This window comes from Nyctereutes procyonoides, unplaced genomic scaffold (assembly GCF_905146905.1).
Source record: "Nyctereutes procyonoides isolate TBG_1078 unplaced genomic scaffold, NYPRO_anot_genome, whole genome shotgun sequence".
Lineage (NCBI taxonomy): Eukaryota > Metazoa > Chordata > Mammalia > Carnivora > Canidae > Nyctereutes > Nyctereutes procyonoides.
In genome coordinates this window covers 5,618,748-5,636,939 of record NW_026575155.1, presented here as the reverse complement: position 1 = coordinate 5,636,939, position 18,192 = coordinate 5,618,748, and the positions used below count along the sequence as shown (strand labels likewise).

Genomic DNA, 18,192 nt, shown 5'->3' with positions numbered 1-18,192 from the left:
CAGAGGCTGCTTCAGCCACATCTGGGCTGCACTTGATTTTGTTTACTAATGTAGACCCTTGGACTCTAAGCCGTCCTCAATCAAAGATGCACAATCCACGTTTTTTTTTTTTTAAATCATCCATCTAGAAAGTGCACATATTTATAATTTTGCTGCTTGTACTTACTAGTATTCTCCAGATAATTGGCACATACTAGTAAGTTGCATAAATGTGCAAATGCTAGCCAAAGGGCCTTTGCCCAAGGTCTAAGTTTCTTTGGGTTCCAGGAAGTTAGGGAGTCAGGTTTCAGTTCATTGTATGAACCTGTCAAAGCACCAGCCCAGGGGCCAACCCATGGATACAAAGAGTGACCCTGAGACAGACAGTTGGTCCTCTTTTGAAATACTAAGATGAAGCCTGGACAGCCCCCCGTTTTGGTCAGTGGAAGGGCTTTGTCTCCTGAAGGTTTAGAGAACCCCGGAGGTATTCTAAATTCCTTCCCAGTACTGCCGCCGTCCCACCTGGGCAAGGGAGTCCCTGGCCCTGGGTCTGCATACTTTAGAAGGCCCTGTTCTGTCCCTCCCCAAGCCAGATCTCCTGTGGGGGAGAGTCTGTAGGGCCAAGAAAGTGAGTATTCCTGCCCAGAACTTTACCCCTCTTTCTGGAACAGGGTTAAGGAATTTATTTATTTATTTTTAAAGATTTTATTTATTTATTCATGAGACACACACACACACACAGAGAGAGAGAGAGAGAGGCAGAGTGAGAAGCAGGCTCCATGCAGGGAGCTGGACATGGGACTCAATCCTGGGTCTTCAGGATCAGGCCCTGGGCTGAAGGCAGCGCTAAACTGCTGAGCCACCTGGGCTGCCCCGGTTAAGGAATTTAAATACAGGCATACCCCGTTTTATTATGCTTCACTTTATTGCACTTTATCTGCAGATGTTGCATTTTTTACAGATTGAAGGATTGTGGCAACTTGATGGAGCAAGTCTGTTGGCACCATTTTCCTTTTCTTTCTTTTTTTTCCCCAAAGATGTTATTTTTAAGTTGTCTCTACACCCAACATGGGGCTTAAACTTACAACCCTGAGATCAAGAATCACACACTCCACTGGCTGATCCAGCCCGCTGCCCCTTGGCACATTTTTCCAGCAGCGTTAGCTCACTTCATGTCTCTGAGTTACATTTTTGGTCGTTCTCACAAAATGTCAAACTCTTTTATTATCCATTATATTTTTGTTATGATGATCTGTGTTCAGTGATTATGACTGGCTGAAAGCTCAGATGATGGTTGGCATTTTTTTTTAGCAATAAGATATCTTTAAATTAAGGTTTATACTTTTTTTAGACATAATGCTATTGCACACTTATTGGACTATTGTATAGTATAAAAGTAACTTATACATTGAGTAGGAAATTTTATGCAACTTGCTTTATTCCAATATTCGCTTTATTGCAGTGGTCAGGAACCAAACCCACAATATCTCCAAGGTATCTTGTGATCTTGAATAGTATTTATGTCCACCTAAAGTAGGATATCTCTGTCTTGACATTGTTAACATTTTGGTTCAGATAACTACTTGTGATGGTGGCTGTCCTGTACCTTGTAGGACAGCATCCCTGGCCTCTACCCACTAGATGCTCATAACACTTCCCTCCTCAAGCTATGACAAACAAAATGCCTCCAGAAATCGCAAAATGTTCCCTGAGGGGCAAAATTGCCCCCAGTTGAGAACTGCTGTTCTATAACACTCATTGAATACTTTAGAATTTCTTGGCACCCTAAGCCTGTTTCCAGGTCCTGGACAGACTAAAGATGGACTGTGTCACGATGGGTATTACACCTAAGTTTGACCATAGTGCAACATGAAACCTGCCGTGGGGAAAGAAGGAAAGACCGGGTGGGGGGCTTTCATTCTATTGCCTTCCTTCCTACATAGGACTCAAAGAAGTCCAAGAATTCCATATTTGAACCTGCCTTCTAGGTTTTTTTATTAAGATATATTTGTTAAAGCAGAAGATAGGATATATTTTAATTAGTCGTTACCTTGATTAATATCATTTAAATATTTAGTGTATGGTGTGGGGGGCTCCATTTGTGCTCTTGTCCCAGTCTTATAAATGTTAGGACAGGCCCTATTCATTTTAACCTTGAGATTCCATAATGGCTTTGAAGTGCTCCTCCCCTAGAATTTAGCCCCAGAGTTCATGTGTTTCAAACTGGAGTATGACCAGAGAACTCAGGTAATTTTCAAAGGTTCACTCTGGTACTAGGCCAATCCTATTGAGAGTCATTATCTCCAAGAAGTCAAACAAATCCTAAAGTACCTTGGGTTGTCTTGAATGTGGTTGGAATCGGACAGTCAGAATGGGGCACGGGTAATCAGAGAGATTTGGATTTTATAGGGAATAAGGAAGAGGGATAGATGACTCCCATCATACTGCAACTTGTGCAGATGACCAAGCAGCTCACCCTGTGTCACTCTGGCATTCCTGAAAGTGGGAGTCTGTGTTTGGGGACCTCTGTAGTTACGAGGTGAGCCAGAAGGTAGACCAGAAGTTCAGTCTTGCATTTCCATTCTTTTCTTCTTCCTCTGTTTCCTTTCCTTGAGCTCATTTTTCTATTTCTCTCCTTTATCTCATCTTTTTCTCTAAATCATTTTTATTTCTGTGACTTAAGGCAATTTCCCCTTTATACCTTCATCGTTCTCAGTAAATATGTAGTTTTTTGTTAATCTCTTTCACATCACACATCACAAAGGGATTATCACCACGGCCTTTGATTATAAAAGACATATTTTTTTAAGATTTATTTTTTATTTGAGAGAGAGAGAGAGAGAGAGAAGGGGGAGGGGCAGAAGGAGAGAGAGCATCTCAAGCGGACTCCTCACTGAACTGAGAGCCAGATGCAGGGCTTGATCTCAGGACTCTGAGAGCATGACCTGAGTCTAAATCAAGATTTGGTCAGTCAATTGGCTGAGCCATCCAGGTGCCCCCTGAAAGACATAATTTTTATGTGGATTGCAAGAAAATACCAGAGCTAGGGAATATGCAAAGAACAAAGAGGTTTTTTTTAATGCTGAGAAACAAATGCACCAACAATAGGAAGCAAACAAGAAACAGGTAAAAGTGGCATTAGCTAGTTCCGCCTACAGATGTTAGTAAAGCCCCCAAACTGAAACCTATTACCAATAAACCTTGTAAGAAGATTATATCACAGAAGCATGAAGTATCTGAGCCATTCTTAGAAGTTGGAAAGTGAAAAGTGTAAATATTAATGTAGATTGTTAGTAAGCAGGAGTGAACCATCTACAATTAGAAGTTTGCAAACTGTATTTGCAAGGTAGCTGTATAATTAATAACCTTGTCAATAACCTATGTGATATATTTTCAGCAGTTCCAGCCTGGACTCTGGCTCAGTCTAGCCCACAGTATCTCCTTGGATAATTTTCTCTAGACCTCAACTGTAAATCAGAGGTACCTTGGATACACATTAGGGCGACCTGGGAGTGGGACGCCTGGGTGGCTCAGTCAGTTAAGCACTGACTCTTGATTTTGGCTCAGATCATGATCTCATGGTCCTGGGATCAAGCCCTGCATCAGGCTCTGTGCTCAGTGGGGAGTTTGCTTGAGTCTGTCTGTCTGTCTCTCTCTCTCTCTCTGCCCCTCTCCTGCTCATGTGCTCTCTCTCTCTAAAATACATCCATACATATATACATTAAAAATAAAATAAATAAAAATTTAAAAAGGAACTACCTGGGAGGTTTTTTCAAAATGCTGGGCTTGGGCCCCAATTACATTCAAATCTTCAGTATACACAAATAGTGTATATGAAAACTATAAGTGCACATTATGTTACTGTAAGACATAGGATACTAACAGTGGTTTGGGGCGCCTGGATGGTTCAGTTTGTTAAGCGTCTGCCTTCAGCTCAGATCGTGATCCTGGGAACCCTGCATCAGGCTCCCTGCTCATTGGGGAGTCTGCTTCTGCCTCTGACCTTTCCCCCATCCCCACTCGGGTTTGTGCTCTCTCTCTCAGATAAATAAATTAAAAAAAAAAAAAAAGTAAAAAAGAAACTAACAGTGTTTGCATTGGGAATGGACCACTTATTTTGGCCCTTCATACCATAAAAAAAATACACCTTTATTTGGTTAAATAAGCATAACCAGGTTTCTGTTACATGAGTCAAAAGCAGTTTCTAACTGAAAAGATGAGAAGCTACCCAAGAAGTTTTAGCAGGAATATGAGTATGTCCATGCATATGTCCATGTATATGAATGATCACAAGGAGGGTGCCTGGGTGGCCCAGTCAGTTGAGTGTCAGATTCTTGATTTCAGCTCAGGTCATGATCTCAGGGACGTGGGACTGAGCCCCACATGGAACTCCATGCTCGTGTGGAGTCGGCTTCTCCCTCTCCCTCCACCCACCCCACCCTACCCTCCACCACCACTAGTATGCCCTTTTTCTCTCTCTAAAATAAATATATAAATAAAATCTTTAAAAAAAATAATCCGGGGATCCCTGGGTGGCTCAGCAGTTTAGCACTTGCCTTTGGCCCAGGGCGTGATCCTGGAGTCCCAGGGATTGAGTCCCTGCATGGCTCCCTGCATGGAGTCTCCTTCTCCTTCTGCCTGTGTCTCTGCCTCTCTCTCTCTCACTCTCATTCTCTCTCTCTTTCTCTGTGCCTCTCATGAATAAATAAATAAAATCTTTAAAAAAAAATAAAAAATTAAAATTAAAAAATGGTCCCTAGGATATCTGAGTGTGTGAACTGACCGGGTGGGGTGAGACTAAAGGCAATGAGTCCATTTGGGAGCCATGATAAGGTTCTGGCCTAAGGCCATTACTGGAAAAAAAGGGGAGAGATAATGGAAATGGAAAACAAGCCTCAGTGACTAAAGTACAAGATGAGGGGGAAGGAAAATGTAGTTCCCCCATTTCAGGCCTGGGGCACTGGGTAGATGGTGGTGCCATTTACCAAGGAAAGCAAGTGGTGGGGATAGCAAGAACCTCATTCAGGACAAGGTGTATCAGGGGTGCCTGAGGAACCCAGAAGTTCCAAGCTGAAATTGTCCACTTGGATATGGGTTTAATCTCAGGGTCACTTCTAAGTCTGGGCTCTATATCAAACTTAACACACATGCTTTTCAGATTTATAAAGAAAATGTGGTTATTTATTCCCTGTAGGGGATGCAGTTGTCTTCATGATCTTCTACTACTTTGGGTGGATAAGAATCAGGTAAGAATCACTTTGAAACATCCCTCTTGGACAGCCTGGTGGCGCAGCCCTGGTGGCGCAGCGGTTTAGCGCTGCCTGTGGCTCGGGGTATGATCCTGGAGACCCAGGATCGAGTCCCAGGTCGTGCTCCCTCCCCGCGTGGAGCCTGCTTCTCCCTCTGCCTGTGTCTCTGCCTCTCTCTATCTGTGTGTGTCTCTCATGAATAAATAAATAAAAATTTAAAAAAAAAAGAAACATCCCTCTTTGTTTCTAGTGGTGTTCCATGTCTTAACATCTATTTTAGCTGATACTCGTATAAGCCACTTCAACTTTCTTATGGTTATTATCTTCATGGTGTATCTTTTTACTTTCAGCCTATTTGTGTCCCTGAATCTTGCAAATAGCATATATTTGGATCATGCTTTTTGTAGCCAATCTGAATATCTCTACTCTTTGATTGGGATTTGTAGGCCATTCACTTTAATGTGATCAATAATATGTTTGGATTTACATTTGCCATTTTGCTCTTTGTCTCCTATATGTCTCATCTCTTCTTTGTTTCTCTGTTCCTCTTTAATTGCTTTCTTTTGTGTTAAATAGATGTTTTTTTGTATATCACTTAAATTCTTCTGTTAACTTGTTTTTACTATTTTAAAATGTATTTTCTTAGTGGTTGCTTCATAGATTACAGCATCTAAACTTACCAAAATCTAGTTGAGACTAATACTCATTTAATTCTGGTAAAATGTAGAAACTTTATGATAATATAGCTCAATTGTCTTCCCTCTCTTTTATATTATTGTTGTTATACTTATTACAGTTATATGTGGTATAAACCCCAAAATACAGTATTACAAGTATTGCTCTACACAATCTTATGTCTTGTAAAGAAATTAAGAGGAGGGGCACCTGGGTGGCTCAGTGGTTGAGCATCTGCCTTCAGCTCAGGTCGTGATCCCAGGATCCTGGGATGAATCCCACAGGGAGCCTGCTTCTCCCTCTGCCTATGTCTCTGCCCCGCCCCCCCCCCATAAATAAATAAATAAATAAATAAATAAATAAATAAATAAATAAATAAATAAATAAATACTTTTTTTAAAAAAAGAAAAATTAAGAGGAGAATTTAGGCAAATATATTTATAGAGTCTTTTCTATTAACCACATATTTACCATTTCCAGTGCTTTTCATTCTCTGCTATGCATCCAGTTGCCATCTATCACTTCCTTTCAGTCTGAAAGACTTCCTGTAGTATTTTCTGAAAGGCAAGGCTGTCATCACTTTCAGTGACAGTGCCACTGAACATGGGTATCACCTACAACACCAAATCCTGTGAGCCCCCCTCAACCACAGTGGCGTGGCTGCTAGCCCTCATGGCCCTGTCCCCGCATAGCCTCCACACCAACTGGGCTGGAGGAGATGGAAGCAGTCTTAGGCCAGAATGCCTCTGACCTGCACTATTCTTACTCAAAGTTAAGCAGCTTTCAAGCATAAACAGTTCTCAAATTGTCATAAGCCTTTGGTTGGTTTCCAGAGCACTGAAATAGTCACTCTTGTCAATTTTGTCTCGCTTTATAGTTGCATTCTGGGGAGAAAATTTGCTGACCTTTTCACTTAACCATAGCCAGAAGTCAGCTTTCTCCCCTATGTTTCTGATTCATTAGCTGGAGAATTTACATTTTGGTGTGTTCTCGAGTAATACTGCTGGCCCAGAGACCACACTTTGAAAGCCACTGCTTTAGATTAACTCAGAATCTTTTAGATACTCAAACAGCTTTCTCATGAATTATGAGCACACATAATATTTTATTTCAAATTGCTGCAGGGTGGGGTGCCTGTGGGGCTTAGTAGAGTATGCAACAGGATCTCGGGGTTGTGAGTTCAAGACCCACGCTGGGCATGGAGCCTACCTAAGAAAAGAAGCTGCAGAGGAACAAGCATGGAATAAAGCCAGATCAGAAATTTCTTTTTGGTAGAAACTTTTTTTTTTAAGATTTTATTTATTTATTCATGACAGACAGAGAGAGAGAGAGAGAGGCAGAGGGAGAAGCAGGCTTCATGCAGGGAGCCCAACGTGGGAGAGAGAGAGAGAGGGAGAGAGAGAGAGAGAGGCAGAGGGAAAAGCAGGCTTCATGCAGGGAGCCCAACGTGGGACTCGATCCCGGGTCTCCAGGATCACACCCTGGGCTGAAGGCAGCGCCAAACCGCTGGGCCACCGGGGCTGCCCAAAACTTTTGTTAGAAGCACAGGCGACTAGATGATATTGTTAACGTTAGGTTCAAGAAGACCTGTCAGGTGAATGATTGTCTATTCAGTGCCAGCCTGATGGTTCAGGTGATTCATAACAAGACAGTGCAAGTGAATGTAACTGCCCACAGAGGCTCTTAATCTCATCAGAGTCTATGAGAAAATTGCCTAATTATTTTCTAGTAAATGCTAGTCACTTTCCAGAGGAGGTGGTTAATTATCCCAAACACCGCAGTTCTCAAGACTGCCTTCCTTAGACTGTGGACAGTTTCCTGTCTCACTGGTAGATGCTGAATTTCCTCCCATTCCTGTGATTGCACTCTAGGATGGACTCTGGGCATCTTGTTGGCAGCAGTGGAGGAGGGCACTCCCATCCGTGTGATGTCATCAGGATCTTTGTTGGTTTCTGCTGCAGAGCTGCTGGTCCAGTCTGGTTCTGGACTGATGACAGCTATAGTGTGACTGGTCCAACCACTGTCGTCTGTGGTTCAGACCATTTGTCTTGTCACCAAGTCCTCACTTCTTTGCACTCCCCACAGCCTTCTTCTGGTCCACCAATTGACTCGGTCTTTTTGTATTCCAACACCAGGGCCCATGGAAACTTCTGCGTGCTGTAGATGCTAATCATAGGCATTGTGAAGCTCTTCAGATTTCCCTCTCCTGACACTGACCTCTACACCTAGCTTTGCTGGCCTGGTGCCATGTTGTTATGTCTCCCATGGACCCTCGCCAAGACCTTTGATCTCTTTCCATTCATTGTTGTATGCATGCCACTAAAACTTAAAAGTTCTCAAGATCTTCCATTTCTATGTAGATGTTTCTACCTCAGCCCTGGAACTCACAGGGAGAGAGGAAGTAAGGACCTATGTGGCTCACCCATGTGGCTTGCTTTCTCTACAGCTCTTTTTCCTTTCTTCCCACAATATTGAAGAAAAAGTGTTTCACTTGCTCAACTTCATAAGATCTCAAACTTTTTTTCAATCAGAACCCCTGGAGAGCTTGTTAAAGCACATGACTCAGCTCCATCCCCCAGAGTTTCTGAAGCAGGTCTGAGATGGAGCCACCCCCCAGAGTTTCTGATTGAGCAGGTCTGAGACAGGGCCTGAGAATATGCATTTCTAACAAGTTCCCAGGAGATGCTGCTGCTAAACCACACTTTAAGAACCACTGTTCTCTACCTTCTACCCCGATTTCTTGCTACTCCTGATTTATAGTAAAATTCTATAGGGTTTTTAAAAGGGTTAACTTTTGATTTGTTAATAGATGCTAAGGTACTTAGAAAATCCTTTTCTCTCAAGAAAAGGTTTTCAAACTATTACCTTCTAAGGTGGGGTGATTCTGTAGTTTACTGTCCAAACTGGAACACCTTTGAGAGTAAAATGGATGGATACTTAAAATAATGCTAAGACCACAAGTGTAGATGGGACTGTGCTAGACATGCCAGGATGGCTGGTCACCCCATTCTATGGCCCCAAGATAATTAACTTTGGAACTCCAAGCTATTTCTTATTTCCTTATTCTGGGGGGTGAACAGCCTCTCCTTTTCTGCGACAAAAAGGCCCATGACTCAGACTTGCAGGTGGGAGGCTACCAGGGACTGTGATTTCAGAGACAAACAAAAACACAGTAGTTTTATATTTTCAAAACACCACATCCATCATAAATATTTGTAGTTATCCACCTGTGGTCCCAAAAAGCCTTACTAGTCTAGCCACAAATAAAGGTATTTTGCATTTTCTTCTTGGCATGAGCCCCCACCAGCTTGATTGGTACTTTGCACTTCTCTTCATCCCCAGGTGTCTTTAGTTATTTCTGGGCATATCTCTGCTACTGCCCATCATGAGGTTGTTACTAACTAAGATGGTTGGGAAGACTGTAAGTGGAGCAGGTTTGAGGGAAGATATCAGTGGTTTCATTTGGGATATAGTTCAGTTCACTGATATCCCTCAGTTATGTGAGACAAAAGTAATAATGGGCCTTCCTTTTCAACATCTATCCAATTACCATAGACAGAATTGAACTGAACTGTAAAGATCACTTTCCAAGGGCATTTGCGTGGCTCAGTTAAGCATCTGACTCTTGATTTCAGCTGAGGTTATGATGTCAAGGTCATGAGATCAAGCCCCGTGTGGGTCTCCATGCTGGGCGTGGAGTCTACTTAAGATTCTCTTTCTCTCCTGCTTCTCCCCACCCCTCTGTATCTCAAAAAAAAAAAAAAAAAAAAAGTTTTTTCCAGTCCTAGCAAGCACTTTTGATCACCAGCCCCATAGCCTAGATTTATTTTCAGTGTCTGCACCCCATCCCATGACTGGAGGAAATCCTGATTATCTAAACCATCGAGGGTCACCCCATTCTGTATGACAGTGATGAGTTTAGGGATAAGCCTGACACCTACCCAGTGCTGGTCAGTGAGACATGAGGGGCATGCATTTGGAGGCTTCTGGGAAATGTTCCCTTTCTTTAAAAAAGATATGCAAAATGGGGTGCCTGGGTGGCTCAGTCGGTGAAGCATCTGCTTTCAGCTCAGGTCATGATCCCAGGGTCCTAGGATTGGACAGGCCCCACATGTGGATCCCTGCTCAGAGGGGACTCTGCTTCTCCTTTTGCCCCTTCCCCCGATTATCTTCTCTCTCGAGCATGTACTCTCTTTCAAATAAGTAAATAAAATCTTTTTTTTAATTACATGTAAAATGAATTGGTCACCATCTTCTGGATGTCCTGGGGCAACCACCTTGCAAATGTGACAAGAGCTAAACTGAGCAAAACAAGCTGAAGATGGTACAGCTGAAAGATGGCAACTTCTAGCCTGTTGCTTAACTGGCTGGAACTGCCCATCTCCAGAACTCCTCTTTAAGATCATGCACCGCTTCATCAGTGAAGCCACTTCTAGATGAGTTTTCCTCACTAGTTAAGGCATCACAACTGTACAACTGTACAAAAGGAAGGTCATCCTAAGGAAGAAAATACAGCAAGTTCCAGGCAGTAGATAAAGAGTTCCAATATGTTACTGGAAAAGTCCAGCAGGACGATTTCCAATGCAAGGACCTGACTTACTGACTTAACTGTTATTGCTCATGAACTTCCATAGAAACTGCCTGGGTGGTCATAGATCTATACTTTTCTTTTGCCAGTGAGGGCAGGAGTTCCCACATGAGGGTATCTACACCCGTGGCCCTAGTGAATGAGGCCTGCTATTGACTCCAGGTTCTCCCCTCATGTCCAGAACTTTTCCTCAGCACCCAGAGTAGAGTCTGTGAATTGTTCTCATGCTCCTTATTCCATGCAGTACTCACAAGCACTTGTTAGAAGGCCAGGATGCTATCATAATTCCCACTTTATAAGTTGAAGATTAAGACTCAGGAAGGTGGTCATAGCCTAGAAAGGCTAAAACCCAAACTTGAACCCAGATACTCTGAATTCTAGGCCAGCACTCTTCAAAGTACCATGGGATTTGTTTTAAAGCCTAAAATAACATCACTGTCCTTGCTTGATTATTCTAATTTTGCATATTAAGTATGATTAAAGGAACTAAATATAACATGCCCATGAGTCTTGATTCAAACAAAACACATATTGAGTACCTAAGGTCTATAGGATATGTTATTGGTTTTACTAAACTGTTACCAAAAATAACAGTAATCTTTTTTTTTAGATTATATTTTTAATTAATCTCCATACCCAACGTGGGGCTTGAACCCACAACCCTGAGATCAAGAGTTGCATGCTCCACTGACTGACCCAGCCAGGCATCCCCCCTCCAAATAGCAATAATTAATCTTCCTTCATTCATATGCCACTTTATCAGGACTCTTTTCCCCTCTTACAGTTTTCATACACCATGTGCTTTCTGTTAAGCTTTCACATTAATTCTAGAAGCAACCTTTTTATTACTCTTGACAGTGAACACGGATTTAAATTTATAGCAGTTCTGTTGCTCATGCATTAACTGTACATCCAGTGTCCTTCCATCCTGTTCATGTGTGTTCTCTCTTTCTCTCAAATAAATAAACCTTTTTTAAAAAATCCCTTCTTAAAAAAAAGCTTGCGTTTATTTTCATTCCCACCCTCAGTGTTTGTTTCCCTGCAGCCTCACCAGACTTTTGTAGGACCAGTCTCTCTATCCTCCAGTCTCAGAGCTTAAAATAAAATCTCATTTTTCATTTCCATTTCTTTAATTATCTTTGCTAATGAGCACACCTTCATGTGTTTTCTCCGAAAGTCCGTAAATTGCTAGGGGTCTATTATTCCCCTTTTAACTGCTGGTCCATTTCTTATTTACTCTATTTCAGACACTTTACGTGCTTTTTTTTTTAGATCACTATCCTTTTTTTTTTTTTCCTGTCATTTGAATGAAACTTGATCTTTTACGTAAACCTAAGGCAAGAGATTGTGGGAAACTATGTTTCTACAGTGAAGGGGAATTAGCTTCTTGTTGTTGAAATTATTTGATGCAGCTGTGAGGTGGGTATGGAAAACACCTAATAAAATTATGAATCCGTGCTGGGTGCAGTTTCTGCACACACACACACAGAGTGTAAACAGACCAGAAATGAGGTGCATTTGAAAGTATGTCAGTGAGTGGGACTTTCTATGAATCTGTAAGAAGGCAAAAATCCCTCTTTCTTTAGATGAGAAGGCTTCAGTTGGGTTATCAAACTGGTGGTAAACATCCAACAGACTACCTGTCCATCCTGATTTTCTCTTATAACCGAGTCATTTAGTTCATAATTAAGAAAAGTGAGGAGAGCAACTCCACTCTGGGCATATACCCAAAAGAATTGAAAGCAGGGTATGAACAGCTGTCTGTATACCCATGTTTATAGCAGTCTGATTTACAATAGCTGAAAGATGGAATCAAACCAAGTCTCCATGGACAGTTGAATGGGTAAACACAACGTGGTGTAGAAATACAGTGGAATATTATTCAGCCTTAAAAAGGAGAAAGGAAATCCTTACACTTGCTATTACATGAATGAACTATAAATTACCTTTCATTATGCAGAGGATATAAGACAGACACAAAAGGACAAATACTGTATGATTCCACTTCTATGAGGGAGCTAGAGCAGTCAGGGCCATAGACAAAGAAAGTAGAATAGTGGGTGCCAGGAGCCAGGGATGGGGAATGGGGAGGTGTTGTTAAATGGGTACAGAGTTTCAGTTTTGCAAGATGAAAAAAAAGATCTGGAGGTGGATGGTGGTGATGGTTACACTAGTATGAATGTACCTGGTACCACTGACCTATGTACTTAAAAATGGTTCAGGTAGGGCAGCCCTGGTGGCGCAACGGTTTAGTACCGCCTGCAGCCCAGGGTGTGATCCTGGAGACCCTAGATCGAGTCCCACGTTGGGCTCTCTGCATGGAGCCTGCTTCTCCCTCTGCCTGTGTCTCTGCCTCTCTGTGTGTGTCTCTATGAATAAATAAATAAAATCTTTAAAAAAAAAATGGTTCAGGTAGAGGGGCACCTGGGCAGCTCAGTCGGTTAAGCATCTGCCTTCAGCTCAGGTCATGATCTCAGGGTGCTGGGATGGAGCCTTGCACCTGGCTCCCTGCTCATCAGGGAGCCTGCTTCTCCCTCTCCCTCTGCTCCTCCCCACTGCCTGTGCTCTCTCTCTGTCTCTCTCAAATAAATAAGTAAAACATTAAAAAAAAATTTTTTTTTTAAAAACCAGTAATCGTTATGTATATTTTACCACAGTTAAAAATTAGGTAAGTGAGTAAAGGACCAGTGAAGAGGGGTGATTTTTGCCCTGTTTCACACCAGATAATTTCACACACAAGGGCATACCCAGGACCGTGGCCCTGTGACCAGTGTACACTCGCTCCTTTCACACTGGGCCACATCTCCAACCTACTGGCTATAAGAAGTCTTACTGGAAATCAGAAATGGCTCCTTGTCCAGAAGTGATAGTGCAGAATACTGCTTGGAGTGTTCTAGAAAAATGGGTGATTCACTGGACCCGTGTGTTGTGAAGTCTATTTCATTTTTGTTGTTGAAGGAAAGCACAAGAGAACATTGTTAGGGTTTGCTTGTTCGTATTAGAGGCATTGGTGGTGGCTTTGCATTGTAGATGATTAAGGAAGGAGGGACTCATACTTCCCAGCTTTAAGCTCTTTCCAATTAGAGTAGTGAGAAGGGGGATTTTTTAAAAAGATTTTATTTATTTATTCATGAGAGATACAGAGAGAGGCAGAGACACAGTCATAGGGAAAACCAGGCTCTTCTAGGGAGCCGGATGTGGGACTTGATCCTGGGACTCCAGAACCATGTCCTGAGCCAAAGGCAGATGCTCACCCGCTGAGCCACCCAGGCATCCCAAGGGAGATGTTTTTGCCCTGGTCTAACCTCAGGCCCTCATCAGCCCACCCCTTCCTAGCTCTTCACCTCCAAGGAGGAAGGGTGGCTAATTCCCGTAATTTACTTATCATGTTTATTTTTCACTCTGCCCTCCCATGTTAGAATGTAAGCTCTCATGAATGCAGAGTTTTGTCTATTTTATTGGCTGGTGTATTCCAAATGTCTGGATCAGTGTCTGGCAATCAATAAGCATTTGACAATGAATGACTTCTATGTCTTTACTCCAAACAGCAAGTTGGATATGAGAACTCAGGGCCTCCCATTGGGCCTGGGGACTTGTCCTCATTCCTCCCCCTTTGTCCAACAAGCCAAGACCCTCTGGTCCAAAGATCTCAGATGGGACTGAGGAGGAAGGAGAGCTGGCTAGGAGGCGTTAAGCCCAAACCTCACCTACCAATCCTGGGGGAGGGAGCAGGAGATGGGGTTGGGTGACGAGCAAGGGGCAGACTCTTACCTGTGTACCTTCTAGGGCCATTTGACTTGGCCATGATCATGTACTGTGTGAGCTTTTCCAAAATTAGTATAGTTTTTAAAAATGCTGAACTATTGAAAATACTCCCAAGCAAATCTTTATAAAGATACAAGATTCACCTTTGGTTGGGACTTAAAAACAAGGCAGTCAGCCTAATATTGGGGTGCTTATGCTAAATCCCACATCACAAAACCAAGACTTAACTGAATTACAGTCTTGGTGCTCCCAGAAATGGAATCTTAAACCAGTCAGTCAGGAATCGTGCTAGTTAGGTATCCCCCTGACAGACCCCTTGCCATGCCCTACAGGAAAGTAACCTTGAAGCAACCAGCCTGTTTTTTTGCCTCATATAACTTCCTTCTTCCTGCTGCCTTCTGACTATAAGAGTCTTTCATTTTGTGAAGCATCTCAGGACTCTTGTCTGCTAGATTGGATGCTGCTGTCTGATTCCAGTCGATTTTTGCTCAAAGTCTAAAAATGTTTAATGTGCCTCAGTTTACTTTCCACAAGACTGAGAGGTAAAATTTTCAGTTCTCAGAGAGTTTTTTCCTCCAGAATTAAAAACAATCGGAAGCCATCTCATACGGGTGTCTTTCTTCAACTTCGACTTTGCCTGTCTTGTTCATCATCAAATATCTCTAGTGCCAGTATAGCGCTGCCACAGAGGAAACCCTTAATAAATATTTGATGGGGCAGCCCGGGTGACCCAGTGGTTTAGCACCGCCTTCGGCCCAGGGTGTGATCCTGGGGACCCGGGATCGAGTCCTGCATCGGGCTCCCTGCATGGAGCCTGCTTCTCCCTCTGCCTCTCTCTCTCTCTCTCTCTCTCTCTCTCTCTCTGTGTCTCTCATGAATAAATAAATAAAATCTTTAAAATAAATGAATAAATATTTGATAAATAAATTAGTTGGTATCAAAAGAAAATCCAGGCTGCTTATATTCCTCAATTCTGCATTTTGCTAAGGAAAGGATATTTGTGTCAAGTGTGCTACTGTGATTGTGTATATATTTGGTCTTCCATGTCTGGCCCAAAGCCCCCCCTTGAATTCCCTAAGTGATAAGAACATTAATGAAATGACTTCTGGAAGCACCTAAGAATGGGAACTGGTTGCCCTGAGAACCAGCCATGTGATGAGACGGTTAGAACTGGAAGTCCCTGACCTACACTAGGGAGAAGGACTGGAGACTGGATCAATCACCAGTGGCCAGTGGTTTAATCATTCAAGCCTATCCAATAGGTCTCCGTAAAAACCTAAAAGGACTGGTCTAGAGAGCTTGTGGGTTGGTGAACACGTGAAGATTTAGGGAGATTGGCGCCCCTAGAGAGGGCATGGAAGCTCCACGCCCTTTCCCCAAGCCTGGCCCTGTGCATCTCTTCCACTTGGCTGTTCCTGAGTTATAATAAACCAGAAATCTAGTAAGTAATGTGTTCCTCTTAAGTTCTGTGAGCCGCCCTAACAAATTAATCAAGGCCAAGGAAAGGGTCCTTGGAACCTCCAGTCTATAGCTGGTGGGTCAGAAGCCCAGGTGACAAACTAATACGAAGTCCTATTTCAGTCATGTCACATTCATACTGAAGGATCTGACCATGAAATGATCATGAAATGATCACTGAGATGGATCAGGTCTCTGGGATCAATCCACAGACTGCCACATTTGGAAGACTGTAACAGACCCCTATCCAGGAATATCAGCTGAAGCTCCAAACCAAGAATAGCAGTGACATGTTACAAGACCCTAACATTCTTTTTCTTTCTTTCCTCCTTTCTTTCTTTCTTTCTTTCTTTCTTTCTTTCTTTCTTTCTTTCTTTCTTCTTCTTTCTTTCTTTCTTCTTCTTCTTTCTGGTTTTATTTATTTATTTGAGAGAGAAAGAGAGCATGAGCAGGGGAGAGGAGCAGAGGGGGAGGGAGAAGTAGGCTCCCCGCTGAGCAGGGACACCCTCTCCACTCAGGGCTCTATCATAGAACCCTGAGATCATGACTTGAGCCGAAGGCAGCTGATTAACCCACTGAGTGACCCATATCCTCCAAGACCCTAACATTCCTTTTTTCTTTGTTTTTAAAGATTTTATTTATTTATTCATGAGAGACACACAGAGAGAGGCAGAGACACAGGCAGAAGGAGAAGCAGGCTCTTCCACTGAGAGAAGCAGAGACACAGGCAGAGGAAGAAGCAGGCTCTTCCACTGAGAGAGGCAGAGACACAGGCAGAGGCCTCTGCCTGTGTCTCTGCCGCCTCTGCCTGTGTCTCTGCCTCTTTCTGTCTCTCATGAATAAATAAATGAAATCTTTAAAAAAAAAAAAGAAAAAAAGAATGTTAGGGGAAGTGGGTGGGGGGTTGGGGTGACTGGGTGATGGGCAATGAGGGGGACACTTGGGATGAGCACGGGGTGTTATGCTATATTGTTGGCAAATTGAACTCCAATAAAAAAATTTTTTTAAATAATAATAATTGGGGGGGGGGGGGAAGCAGGCTCAACATGGGACTGGATCCCGGGTCTCCAGGATCAGGCCCTGGACTGAAGGCGGCACTAAACCGCTGAGCCACCTGGGCTACCCTGACCCTTACATTCTTTTTTTTTTTTTTAAGATTTTATTTATTTATGATAGACATAAATAGAGAGAGAGGCAGAGACACAGGCAGAGAACGGGTTCCATGCAGGGAGCCCGACATGGGACTCAATCCCAGGACTCCAGGATCACGCCCTGGGCCAAAGGCAGGCACTAAACTGCTGAGCCACCCAGGGATCCCCTGACCCTAACATTCTTTTTTTTTTTTTTTTTTTTTTTGACCCTAACATTCTTAAGAGAGAGGTAGGGATCTCTCCTTATAAGTTGCTAAGAGGTGACTGGACCAGGTTTTTGTTTTTTTTTTTTTTTTTAAGATTTTATTTATTTATTCATGAGAGACACAGAGAGAGGCAGAGACACAGGCAGAGGGAGAAGCAGGCTCCATGCAGGGAGCCTGATGTGGGACTCGATCCCAGGACTCCAGGATTCCACTGTGGGCCGAAGGCAGGCGCTAAACCGCTGAGCCACCCAGGGATCCCCCTGGACCAGTTTTTGACCTGGAACCATGCCCTCCTGTGAGCTTTATAGGAGAAAGGGAGGGATCAGTCAGCCTGATCAGAGTGAGCATTTCTTTGAAGAACATATTGGCTTATAGAAGGGAAGGGTGATTTTTTACTGCTACCCCCCAGACTCTAGGCAAATAATGCCTGGAGTGTGGTGGTTGCCTGCCTGCCAAGGACAAAGACCCAATACCAGGCCAAGCTGGAGGAGGTTCAGAGAATGGCTAGTGGGGGACAGGAATTGTAGGGTGTTGTGGGGTGAGGAGGAGTTGGGAGATGGAGGAGGACTTTTTTTTTTTTAAGATTTTATTTATTTATTCATGAGACACACACACAGAGGGAGAGGCAGAGACACAGGGAGAGGGAGAAGCAGGCTCCCTACAGGAAGCCCGACGTGGGACTCTCAATCCCAGGTCTCCAGGATCACGCCCTGGGCTGAAGGTGGCGCTAAACCGCTGAGCCACCCAGGCTGCCCTGCTTTTCACTTTACTTTCTGTTCTGCTTAATTTTTTAAAAAGATTTTATTAAGTAATCTCTACACCCAACATGGGGCTCAAATTTACAATCCCGAGATCAAGAGTCACAAGCTCCAAGATTGAGCCAGCTGCTTAATTTTTAATTGTTAAAAAGCTGGTTAAATTTATTGCTTGCTAAAAAAAAAAAAATCATTGCTTGCTTTGGCAGCACATATACTAAAATTGGAACTATACAGAAAAGGTTAGTATGACTCCTCCACAAGGATGACACGCAAATTCATGGCGTTCCGTATTTTTATCAGGATGAACACTGTGTAATGTATAGAATTATTGAATCGTTATACTTGAATAAAAAGTAAAAAGAC

At 42.9% G+C, this 18,192-nt stretch overlaps 1 protein-coding gene and 1 non-coding gene across 2 annotated transcripts in view; both read left to right on the top strand.

Annotated features, from left to right (window-relative positions):
- Positions 1 to 18,192, top strand: part of LOC129502011 (uncharacterized) — a 37,306-nt gene that overhangs the window by 2,273 nt on the left and 16,841 nt on the right. The window contains exon 2 of the mRNA XM_055313364.1: positions 5,174 to 5,225. Within this exon, the coding sequence (XP_055169339.1) occupies positions 5,174 to 5,225 (52 nt within the window). The remainder of the gene's footprint in view (positions 1 to 5,173; positions 5,226 to 18,192) is intronic.
- Positions 18,024 to 18,126, top strand: LOC129502261 (U6 spliceosomal RNA). The gene has a single exon (XR_008662914.1). It is a non-coding gene; the product is annotated as a U6 spliceosomal RNA (small nuclear RNA).